Source organism: Melospiza melodia, chromosome 11 (genome assembly GCF_035770615.1).
Source record: "Melospiza melodia melodia isolate bMelMel2 chromosome 11, bMelMel2.pri, whole genome shotgun sequence".
Taxonomy (NCBI): domain Eukaryota; kingdom Metazoa; phylum Chordata; class Aves; order Passeriformes; family Passerellidae; genus Melospiza; species Melospiza melodia.
In genome coordinates, this window is record NC_086204.1 from 15,277,343 (window position 1) to 15,290,551 (window position 13,209).

The 13,209-nt window shown below is 36.5% G+C and overlaps 1 protein-coding gene across 1 annotated transcript in view; it reads right to left on the reverse strand.

Annotated features, from left to right (window-relative positions):
• Positions 1–200: 200 nt before the first annotated feature.
• Positions 201–13,209, reverse strand: part of RPAP2 (RNA polymerase II associated protein 2) — a 32,802-nt gene continuing 19,793 nt past the window's right edge. The window contains exon 12 of the mRNA XM_063165720.1: positions 201–568. Coding sequence (XP_063021790.1) covers positions 430–568 — 139 coding nt within the window. The 3' untranslated portion in view covers positions 201–429. The remainder of the gene's footprint in view (positions 569–13,209) is intronic.

Here is a 13,209-nt window from a genome sequence, read left to right on the forward strand (position 1 = left end):
CAGCTCTTAATTTCATATCACAAAATGGAACATAACAATTCCATTGTAATAATTAAAAAAAACTGCTGAGTCTTAGCCATTGTAGCCACACAGAATTTTTTTTTTTTTTTTAATAAACTGTGGTAGTAAAAATTCCTCAAAATTGCAGTAAACCAACCATACATTATCAAAAGATAAGTGTGACAAGTAAGCAGCTGGCATTTACTGGAAATTATTTACATTTTATTGTAAGTGACAAAATGATGACACTCATTTCCATACCAAACATATTTCTTTACTTTAAAATGTGCTTCACACATTTTCTGCTCCAGCTGATACAATCTGTAGTTACTGTACATACTTACAAAATGCTGAACATTAAACCTGTGGTTAACCAGCTTGGTTTTAAGACACACAAAGTAGCTTGAAGTTGACTGACCATTCAAGTTGTCAGTCCATTCTAAATATTCTTGTTAAACTTTCCAGATCTTCATTTTTGAAATGCAGTTCTTCCAGTAATGTGGTCAGGAACTGTGTGTACATTGGGCTTGTCTGAGTATTCTTGAAAAGTGGAGTTGTTTGTGACAATCTGGAAAAAACCCAAACATATTTCATACAGTAAAGCAACTTTTGAGTGGCAGATGTTAGAAAGCAAAGCTTGTGAGTTCAAACTGTATTGAAGAAAAGCAGTTTATAATGTTACATTTGATTAATTACACTATATATTAGACTGTATGTATGATATACAATATGAGCTGTACCAAAATATGATTTATTAGTATGTAGTAAATAAAAAATCTAATTGGAAAAAATGAGAGTAGTTTGTATGCCTCTAATTAATTGTACATAGAGGTTATATAATGTACACAGATGTCAAAATAAACAAAGTGCAGAATGTACAATTAGACATATAAAAGGAAGGATCCCAGTCATTATTTATTTCTTTACCCAAAAGCTCATAAACAGTCACACAGTGAAAGTTATATACTTCTTCATATGACTAAAATATAAAAGGGATATAAAATTCCTCAGTTTGGAAGGAGCTACCACTATGCAGATCACCTACATATATAGTATCTATATGCAGATGAGCTGAAATACTGAACTGTTTGTTCCTATTTACCCTTTAATTTATCTGAATATATTTTTATCCTGAAGTCCTTCCTTTTTCTCCTAATTCTATTGCCAAATATTGCAAAGGTAGTAATAGCTGAATCTACTTCCTAAGCCCAAATATTAAAATCTTTAATGAACAAAATCAAGTATTAAAGCTTATGCTGAATGTTAAGAAACTGTAACACCAAAGATTACTGACAAGATCACTTAACAAGAACTCCTGTCCCAGCAACAGTTACTTTGTCTCAAATACTGTAAATAAGCAGTGCCATTGACACCATACACAAATGAATTATTTTAGAACACATTTGTGCAACTTTTAATAAGACATTCAAGACAGTCTGCAGCTTCCTGAAAACTTCCCAGCACAGGAAGTCTTCAAGTGAGTATCAACTGAGATCAGTCTCCCTGCAGTCACTGGTATTAAGACCACCTCCACTTAAAAAAAGTGCATATGAGAGAAGATTCTTTTAAATTAAGCAAAAAGAGTGATAAAACGCAAAGAAAGGACCTTACAAGACAAAGTAAATAAGAAACCCTTAATAAAAAAATAAATTTACCAAAAAAATGAATGAAAAAATATTTAACTTTTAATGTGTTAAAATTACTTCCCATTTCTTTGTGGATTGCATTTCAGTATGTACATTAGCTGAACAGTTCAGCTCTCAAACGCTGACACTTGGTGAGAAAGATTTTCAGACGTGCTGAAAGTCAGGGCAAGGTGCGGAAAGAAATGACTTCTGCATAAACTCTGCTATAAATATATAGAAGAGAAGTATTCAGAGCGGAGCTTGCGATTTTGGCCGCTGGGTTTGCAATGGGACTGAGCTGTTTCTGTCCTGGGGGAGGCGCTGGGGTCGCTGCCCGGGCTGGTGAATCAGAGCGGCCCTGGCCAGGGCAGGCCGGCAGGAGGCTGCGTGTGCACGGGGACGCGGCGTTATCAGCGGGGACACGGCAGCGCTGATAGAGCATCACAGGGACCACTGCCGAGTTAGGCTGGAGATGGCGGGAGGAGGACAGCACATGCATTTCTGCTTGTCTTCAAGTCACCCTTCTCAGAATGATGCAGGTTGTATATGAAAAACACTGGTGGCAGAAACAGTCATGACTTCCTGAGTGCTGGTTCGAGGTAGCTGTAGCCCTGTAAACTACTCTCCTGGCCATGATGAAGATTTACATACATTTTTACTTGAATTTTCTTAGTCCTGCCATGGGCTTAAGAGGATATTAACAAGGACATTATTTTTCAAAAACAGCAGAAAGCTTGTGCAGTTTTAAGGATTACTCTAAAACCAAAAAGTTTATTACCATGAAGCTCACATGCTTTTTTTTTTTTTTTTTTTGAACTGCATTTGGTGATAGTACATAGTTTCATGAATTACAAGCATGTCGTAAATGTCAGACCCTGTTTGAAAAAGGTATTGCTATTTTCAGAGAAGTTGCCAGGTATTAAATATTGAGAAATGGAAGTTAAAAAAAGTTTTAGACATGGATCAATTCTTTTTTCTTACCTAAACTTTGTATTAAAATTAATTAAGCTACTGGTTATCTGATAAGCAAGAGACTAAATCAACAAGTCACTTCAGAGAGGCACATACAAGTTTGTAGCAATTAGTTAAAAGTTGCATCTTGATGGGGCAACGTTAAATATTTATAAATCTATGTACAAACACTTTTCTCTTGGAAAACTGTGCCCTTTTGACCTTTAAAAAATTATGCTTTAACTTGTCATTTGAAAAGCAGTTACCATCTAGTACTTTTCTAGTTTCAGGTGGCTGCTGCAGCAGAAGCAGAAGCTTTTGTCTGGGAAAGGAGCAAGCAGAAGCTGCTGGTTTGCATGGAGTGGTAAGTTACATGCTCTAAGTAACACTGCTCCAATGTATATTTGAGGTACTGCCCAAGAGAGTATTGAGGGACTGCTTAACTGAATTAAACCTTAATTGTATGCAAACAAGCCAGAACAGCATTTGGGATCAGTATCTTCAAGTCACAGAAAATTACAATGATCTTATCTCTCAAGAAACTGTGATGACTAATTCAATTTAATGACACACAGGATTTCAGTTCAAAGATTGTAGAACTCCCTTGAAAGTCTGCAGCATCTTCTACAGAAGTAGAATATAAACAGGAAATAGGATACTTGGGACCACAATAATAAGAACTGGCTAGTGGACCAGTGGAAAGAAAATACAAATTTTGCTTTTCTGTTGCCCTTTTCACATGTTGCAGCATTAATCTGGAACAAACTTTTATGAATGAAGTCAAATAAAAATAAGAAAAGCTAAAGGATTAATTGATTTTAAAATAACCAACTACAGAAGTACACGATGTAAATGTTACAGTCCAAAATTACTATTTACACCCATTTTTCAAAGGCTTGCTTTCAGCAAGAGCTACTAAAAGGAAATGTTCATGCTCATACCATGGAAAAGTAGCATATCAGACTTGATGAGAGTGTCGTTTCCTGCACACCCACTTACACCATATGGTAAACAGGCATTTGTAACGTTTAAAAAGTGTTTAAAATGTCAAACTCTATCTGATTGATAAAATTTGTATTTGCTGGCTATTCCACATATGTTACATGTACACGAAAAAAACCCCACTGAGGTGAAATTCATGTGAAGAATAATCAATTATTATCAAGCTATTAAAGGACATCTGGCTACCACAAAATGTTTACATAGTTTCAGTGCTTCAGCTCAAGACCCAAGCTTTCTATGAATCAGGTGCCTTACAGAGACATTTGGCAAGTATAACCAGGAGTCAAACCTCAATTACTTTTAGGAATAAGTTTCATTAATGAATACGGTAGCGTGTGCAACTTATTCTTAGATCTACCTTAACGAAGGTAGATCTATTCTTAGATCTACCTTAACGAAGACAGCTGAATATATCCAGAAAAGAGAAAATGTTTATGTAATTTAAAGCATTAATTGGCATTTCCTATCCAGGGGTATGAATATTCTTCCTAAAAACCCAAACCAATTGTCCAGTATCATCCTTCCCCCTGCTACTGGATCTCAGGGAAAGCTTTCTCGACTTTCTGTTTGAGATGAATTTTGTGATTCCCTTAAAAACGTTAAAAATTTTCAAAGCCACCACAGTGTTACCAGTCAGTTACAGCTCTTTAAAACAGACACCTGAAAACAGGGGTAAAAACACAACCACATAAGAGTCAGGTTCCTTTCTGCTCCTCAGAATTGGCCACTTTAAATTATACATAAATTGTTGAGACTTTGGGTGCACATAAATTGCTCCAATATCATGGGAAGCACTTATGTACTCATGAAGAAAAGCCATATGTTAATTCTCAGAAGACAAACAATAAGCTCCTCCTAGAAAAACATAAGCATTGCCAGTCTTCCTAATTTTTTTTTCAGTGTTAGAAACTTGAAAAAGTAAAAGCCACTGGTTGTGGCAGAAGCTACGGATCCAAACACATTTTTTAAAGTTCTTTATGTTGTTTGACCTGCTTGGAATTTGAATAGGAACAGAAGTATACAGAGAATGATGGAACAGGCAAGCACTACTCTCTTTCCAGAGTAAGCTTTGGAAAATAAGTTGTCTTTTTGCCAGTTACAGGTATTTAAGCACTATGAATAAGACTCTTAACATAACCACCACAACATAAGGGTTGGGTTTTTTTATTCTCTATTTCTTTCTACCTTTTGTTTTAGTCGCTTAATTTTTTAAGATCATCATAACCAGGATCATTGATAACTAGTTTTCTGTCAGAATGATGGAGTTGAACTAATGAATAATCACAAAAGTTTCCTTAACACTTGTTTCAGAACACAGAAATAAAGCAAGGGCTGGCAGCACTACAGGCAGCATTCTCCCCCTTTCCACAATAAAACCACAGACACAGACACAGCATGTGTGCTACACGGGTGCCAGCAAATCTCTGACCAGTCGACTCTTGCTCCAGCTATAGCCATGCAGACAACCATGCCATTCTAGTGGGTTCCACTGCATCAACACAGGTGCTGGGTGTTTTGGTTTTGTGGGGTTTTTTTTAACACTCCAAATATATTTCCACTACTCTTAAGTTACAGATCAGATGGGTGTAATAATATGCAATGCAATAAAAATGTTACTAATCAGAAATGCCTTTCTTTTAATATAGCAGTTTTATAGAAGACATGTTTAGATTCCATTTCAGTTATGTTCCTTTTAAGGAAGTCTCCAACACAATTGATTAAACAAAAGGAATTGTTTTGTTTAAGACAACAGGCTAGACTGACTCAATCCAACAAGTGTTACACATCAGCAATAAAACTCAGTGAATTGATGTGCATTGCAGCCCACAGACCATCTGCCTGTACATGCAGCTGTAGTGCTGCATGTATCAATCACTTATACCAGTGCTTCAGCTGATGGGGTAAACTCCAGTGCTTGCTGCATTTATCCATTCCATGAATCCCTACCCAAAGGCACACAGACATCTGGGCAGAGTAAATCGAAACTATCATTGTAATTTTGCATGTTCTTCACAATACCTTGGCTGCTTGCTTAATTTCAGGTAGAATCTCTCACTTGCAGTATCTCACTAGATACAGAACACTTGTCTAGGGACTGCAATTTGTTAGTAAAGTATCTTAAATCCCAAAACCTGGTGGATCCATCAGGCCAAAGTTAGTATTGGACAGAAAGCTGAAGCTCTACATGAGTCTAGCTGTAAGATAAAGATGGAACACCGGGGACCTTAAAAAAAATTATTAACTTTGGTGTAATTAAGTGGTTACACTTAATTACTATGTTTAAACGTATGCTCAGAAATTAGAAAATATGACTGCCTCAACTTACGTAATTTAGCTGTTGTTTGCAGTTTCAGTGAAAAAACCCCAAACCCCTACTTGTTTCTTATAACTTTAGCTCAAGCATGATTTAAAAAACTCAGCATTAAAAAACCCCAAACCCTTAAAAGCAAAAGGCTGTCTCCAGAGTGAGCAATTTCCATTAGAACACATTAATATTTGACAGACAATCTTGAACTTGAAGCATCTAACTTACAAACAAGATGCAAAAGTATTTAGATATATCTTTGGAATTGACTCTTTTAAATTAAACTACACTAGTACTGGAAAAAAGTAATTATGATGTCAGTGTCACTTGCAACTCTGCAATTAAAGTGGTCTCTAGTTTTGTTACCATATCCAATCAGTCAAAGAGGAAACTGGCATTCAGGGGCAGCTTTCTGTAATCTCTCCCAATATATTTCTGGATTATACTTTCTTAATGAAAGATAAAACACTCTAAAGCCCACAGAATTGAACAGCAATAACTGGCAGAAATAAACAGGCAATTTTCTTACTTAGATAAAAAAGCCACTTCTGGTCTAGTTTTAAATATAGCCTGAAGATCCTTTTCTCATCATAAAGACAAGAATTTTGTAACTGAAGTGCAACTTATGTTTTATTTATTATTTGACTTCCTTTCATTATTGTGTACTGACTTGTCCACAGAATCCAGCACAGGCACTTTAATCCTCTGATGGGAACAGAAACTAAATTATTCATGCTTTAAAATTTTTGTCCATTGCATTTAAATCAATGCTACCAACAGTGATTCAAAATCAATGGCTGGAATTCCTATATAATCCAAGTATACAGCAAAAATTAAGGTTCATTCCAAAGTTATGTTTGTTAATTTTTTCCACTACCTTCAGTTTTTTCCTATGCAGCTTCTACAAGTTTCTTCAATAAATATGTTCTTTGATACATGTTTATGTATATAGTTATGCAAATATATTTTTTCTTCATGTAAAGTTCACTTTCCACACACATTTTTCATGTAGTTGTTGTCCAGACACAAGTCAACTTCCACTCCTTTTTAATGGGGCCAACATTTCACGTGTGGTGTAGCCAGATTTGACTGGATGGCTATGACTAACAGTAAAAGGAAAGCCTTTCTACAGCACCAGGGCTTAGCTAAGCATTTCATGGAAGTGCTTGCTATCAACTGAAAAAAAAGACAATGGATCTGCTTTTCTCTGTTTCCTTCTTACCCCCACCCTCTCCCCCCAATGAGTTGTTTATGTCCAAACAGGGAACTGGCAATTGGGAGAACGGGCTGGGGCACAGCTGAAGGCGCAGCAGCCCCAACCCCACCCCTGCCTGGGGCACAGGCTGTGCAGCACAGCTCCCTCATGGCACACCCTGCTCTCCTCACAAGGGCTTTGGGAGCCCCGTGGACATTTGCAAAATACTCTGCAGGCTCACTCTAACCTTCCATATCAGCAGTCATTTCTTGTCTTTCCCTGCGTATGAGAGTTCAACTTCTGTTTTTCCATTAAGCTGCATAAGGAAATTTTTGGAAGGCATTTAAATGTTTTAACTAAACTATGCAGGAGAGAAGAGTTGAGGTCATAGACTTAGAGCTACCTTATCAGATACAGAAACTGTTAATTTAAAATGGATTTAAGAAAATGCAAATGTTCTGGAATTTTGTTTTTGTTTTTTTTAACCTAACAAACAATTCACATGAATATCAGGATGCATTGTTTATGCCACTTTCTTTGTCTCCCTTGAAAGTTAAGAATCATTCCATCAGCTGCTAGCTGTTATTTATAACAAACAGCTGTATAACTACAAAGATCCTGCAATGAAAAAAATTTAATAGTTATTAATGTTGCACTGATACAAAAAAAAAAAACAGAAAAGGAAAAAAACTCAGTACTTGTCTAATACTGTCTAATGAGAAAGTTGACAGCCAATACTCTGGAAATATTTTGCTAATAACAACAGAAGTGACAAAAATTCTAGGACCCATGACTCCTTTAAAGCCACAATAATAATACGGAATGGTTTTATTTGCCTCTTGTTATAATGACATTTAAGAACACTATTTTCAAGGACTTAGTCATTTTTAAATGACTACCATTTGCCATCAATACAAATATCATATAGGCCTGGCAAAAACCAATTAGTTTGGCAATTATATGCAAAACAGCACTTCCAGATTTCATTAACAGTGATTAGAAAGACCTTGAGCCAGGCAAGACTAAGGAAGCACTAAAACCAGCTCAATAATATCTACAGTTTCTTATGCAGAGTTCTCTTCTACAAAGTGTAGTGGATCAGACTTTGTTTCACTATTTTGTACAACAGGTATGACTGCAGGATGATTTCCTCAAAAACAAATGGAGCATGGCAGACATCTACATTACTGTATTCCAAAGATGAATAGCTCACAGAATAGCTCACAGACACAGAGCATTAGAACCTCTATAGCACTGTGTGCCATTTAAAGCCCTAGCATTCATACAGGGATTTGTTCCACAAACTTTTAATTTAGCTTACTTATCAGTGTAATACCAAGGCAAAATAAGATTCTCAATATAAACCCAGAAGAAATCACTATCAGCTGTTTCTCCTTAACAAATCTAAGTTTCTTATGTACACATTTCAAGGACAGGCTTTGTTTAAAGAGCTCCATTTATTTGACGCCTGTTTCCTGCTAACCAGCTGACAGATCAAAGGTACTTCTCAGTTTGATAATTTATTTCCATTTCCCCCTCTTCTTTAACTTAATAAAAGTTTAAAATTTATTACATTTAAAATTTATTTTTAAATTGATCCTCTCATCTTTTTCAGTCTTCTCTTCCTTTTTATGTTCCACAAGGTGTTCCTGTGACACCTCAAATACTGGAATCTATGCCACTGAAATATCTGGATTACCTAGCTACATGAAATTAAGCCCAGGTATAAGTCTCAGATTAAAGAATGCCAAAATGTAAGCTTTTGAGAACCTGAACCTCTTAAGTACTTTAAAAAATACACAAATTTTGTGTGAACTATTGTGCACATAAAGTGGAACAATTTCATATCTAAAATATGCCTTTATATTAAAATCTGATACATTTTATGTATCAATTAAACACTGTTTTATATCTATCTCTATATATATGTATCTCCATTTTTGCACTTCATTATTCCACATATGGATATTCCTATAAATTCATTACCTTAGTGATCTGTAAGTTGGAAAAAAATTCAAAAAAGACAGAATAAAATATACTGACTTGCAGTAAGTTAAAACAGCTACAATGCAATATGCTTAGGTAAATAATGCCAACACTTGACTTTATAAAATGCACTCACCTGTGCTCAGTTACTAGGGAAACGATGACCATAAAATTGATCATAGCTTAGTTTCACAACTTTTTAACATTGTGACTTGATTACAGTCCAGTATACAGATCAAACACCTGTAATAATGCAGCTGAGTAAAGAGACATGCTAGGAATAGCCTTGCTTACACTGTGTCCAAATATTTTTTATTCAGAAGTTAAACATAACAACCTCAACACTCTTCTACTTGCCTTTCCCAGTTTGAAAAGAAATGCCAGCGTAGTTTTGGACCCCTCAAACTGAGATTCTTAGAAATCCCTGAAAGCTAAGGATTCTTAAGCATGTTTTCCCAGAAATGACAGCACACAGCAGGTTTAAAAAACAAACAAACCAAAACCGAAAAACCCCAAACCCTTTTCCTGCTTGTTTAATTTCCTAATCTGCTACCGGCCTGATGATCTCCAGTAAATCATTTTTCTACCCTTAATCTCAATCTCACCAGCTCTACAGCAGAAGAGCACTGTTAGCACTGATTTGTGAAAGTCCACTGAACTGAACACAGGCCTAAACCCAGCAGAATACGTGATGAGGTTTGGAATGAATATGAAGAGCCAGATAAATCTCAACTATTCCTTAACTTTCAAAAAACCCTAGTACCTCATCTCAGAAATACTGAGTTTTATGATGAATTACATCTATTCAGTGTCTTCTTAAGATGTTTACATGGACAGAGGGTGGATGAGAGAGCAAAATGTGCATTTCTGTGGAACACAGGGTTTAAGTGTGATATACATAAAAATGAAACATGCTCTAAAATGAAACAAGCCTCTAAACACCCAAGCATCTGCACCTTTAGCACTGATGCTGGTTTTGCACCTGTAGTATGCAATTACACAGATACACTTTGCAGTTTCTGCAATAAACCTCCATGTGCTGGTTGGTTATGGTTGTTACCAGCCAATTAAAACACACTTTTCCTGGTGGGGAGGAATGGGAAGAGATCATGTGCTGCTGCAGACATGATTGTTCTAGATTCCTTTTATTGTGCCAGGCAAAATTTTATGAAGATATGATTTTGTTTACTTATACAACATTCTGGTTAATTGACTGGCTGCAGTCTTCTCATCCCCAGTATTTATTTTAATTATACACGTGTAAAAAGAGCCACCTGCCCTGATGCTAAATGCACTGGCTTGGATTGTCTGTAAATTCTGAGAGCTTTATCACAGCCCAATGTCTAGAGAAACACTTATACATCATCTTTGGGTGATCTGCATTTCCTTCCTTCCTTCCTGCCTTCCCAAAAGAAGCTTTTCTGTTTTCATATATATGAAAGGAAATGAAATTTTCAGAAAATGCTGTACATTTTTGCCTTCACTGTTAACATCTCACTTCAGAACTTCACTGCCAGACTGGAGGAGTGCCACTGGGTGTCAGAATGGTTTTGTATCTCAAGAAGTAATGTGAGAAGTAATGAGAAGTACAAACTGCCTTTGCATTTGACTCCTGCAGTATCAGGACACAAAACCAGGTCCCCACCAGTGTACCGGCCACTATCAATTATCACATAAAAAGAATTAGGCTCCTCTCTAAGTTAATCTTCTCCTATCACCTTCAAATTTTCATGTGTCTGTAATTTTTAGCTTATTCCTCACCACTGTGGAATATTATAGCACCACTAATGTTCTCCAATATAACATTATTGATATGAAAAATAAATTGCATCTATTTCCTCTAAATGACATAGACAGTTGGGTCCTTAGGTAGGGTGAAGCACATGATGTCAGTCTGAATGCCCACACATACAGCTGCTGGGAACATGCAGATTTCTATCTCTTGGAGGGATTTCCAGACACCTGGCAGGCAGCCATGGCCCTGCTGGGGGGCACTGGGCAGCAGAGGGGGCAGGTGCAGAGCTGACAGTTCTGAGCCTCCCTCCTGACTCCACGCAGCAGAGTCCAGGGCACTGCGGGTGCCAGGGCTCCACTCCTGCTGATGAAGCCAAGCCCCAGCAAGGAACAGAGAACTGATTATCCTGGACTCAGAGAGATTGTGCAGGGCACACATGAAAGTTACACAGCACATCCAAATGTCCCATTTAGAAGGCTGCCCATGAGAACACCAGCCTGCAGCTGTATGGGCTGTGATGAAATTCAGTGTCACTTCCTGCAGAACATCACTGCAGCAACAGTGGGGTTTTTTTTGCTCCAGGACAAACACCTTCTTGGAAACTGTTAAGGTTTCTTCTATTTTCTCCCTTATGAAAGGGGAAGATATTTAATGAATTTTAAAGTTGGCACTGAATAACATCCCAATTAACAACACTGAAATCCCTCATGTGTATGTTTCCTACATAACACTGGAACATGCCAGAAAGAAATAAGATAATACTGATCATGTCCACAATATGCTAAATAAGCAACTTCAAGTTTGCTTAGAAATTGCTGATAACTAAGCAAGTTTAATAGAAAAAACTGCTTAAAAGACTTAAGAACTGCTTAACAGAAAATCTATTTGAATTCACACTTATCAAATGACAGCCTAAAATTAAGAGAAAAAGGGAAGAAGATATTTTTTAATGCATTAAGACAAAGTTGCTTCTCCTCTATTTCACACAATAATATAACTCTACAGATAAACACAACACTATAACCACCTTCAAATGCTTTCATAAAAATTCTTTGGATTCTTGGTCCTGCAAACTCAGCTCTGTTTCGAAATGGAAAACAATTCTATTTCTAGGTTAATGATGAATGATTTTTCTCAGCTGAAACCTGGAACCAAACTTCCATCATGCTATATAAAATATAATCCAGCTGACTTGTATGTGGTTTCTGTAGGAAAAAGAGTCACTCTGCAATTCTGATTCATATCCTATATGAATTTGTACATTAGATTCATACATTTCAAACATTCACACACTTTTAGATAAGAATAGAGTAGTGATATCAGAAACATCTAAATTCCTCTTAAAATGATTTAGAAATGTCAGTGCTGAGCAATAGATGTGCTCTGGTGTGCAGAGGAGTAAAAACACATACTTGAACCCAAGATTCTCCAGTTCCTGAACTGTTATCTCCAAGAGAGTAAACCTCTAGAGTACATCTCCACATGACACATTTATCTAAAGTGGCTGCACACATATAATGACTGCTTTTGTTTAGTGATCATGGTCATTTTGAGTTTGTTTAAATACTGCAGCCAAATGCTTATAAACTAATCCCAGACCATTTTGAAATGCTTCAAAGCTTTTAGCGGGGGAACCTCTTGCATAGGCTTTGCAGATGAAGCTGACCACAGTTCACTGGAACCAGCCAGCTCAGATAAGTAAGATGAAAGCAGACATTTCCTGAAAATATCTTGAAAGCTTTCCATTAGTCTGTGCCAGGGGTATACACTAAAAACAGAAAGTGCCCATGCTTGTATAGCAACCAATCCTCCCACTGCTTTCCATTCTTTCTTGAACTACTGTATTTATATCTATTTATCTGCTTCATTTGGTATCTTAAAAAGTTCTTTGGCAGAAAAAGATGCAACTTCTGCATTCTAGTTTACAATAAATTATAAAGCAGCTATTACGAGAACAAAAAATTCTATTTAACATACTAAAGGATGTAACAGGAAGAGACCAAAATCAACCAATGCCAAAATTACTACAGATTACAAATAAGTAAAAAATTTGATGTACAGATAATTTTTAAGAGTCACCCACTCCACGACAGGCATGAATACCACTGTTTGAACAAGAAGCTCTGGCTGTCAAAGTGTACTCTAACAAAGTCGATTCAGCATTGCTGAATGTGCCATACTCATAGGAGTGCCTCAGGCTAGATTTTCAATAAAGGCAGAGACTGGCTGTGTTCATATTTTATACAATAATTTGATTGAATAAAAACAACTGTTCCCTAGGAACATGAAATACTCCACTACTGAAATTGCCAACATTTTATACTTTGAGACATGTCACACTGTCCAGTTCCAGGCACTTTATTTCAATGAATGAGAAGCCCAGGTTTCTTTCAGTAGAATCAGTAGACTC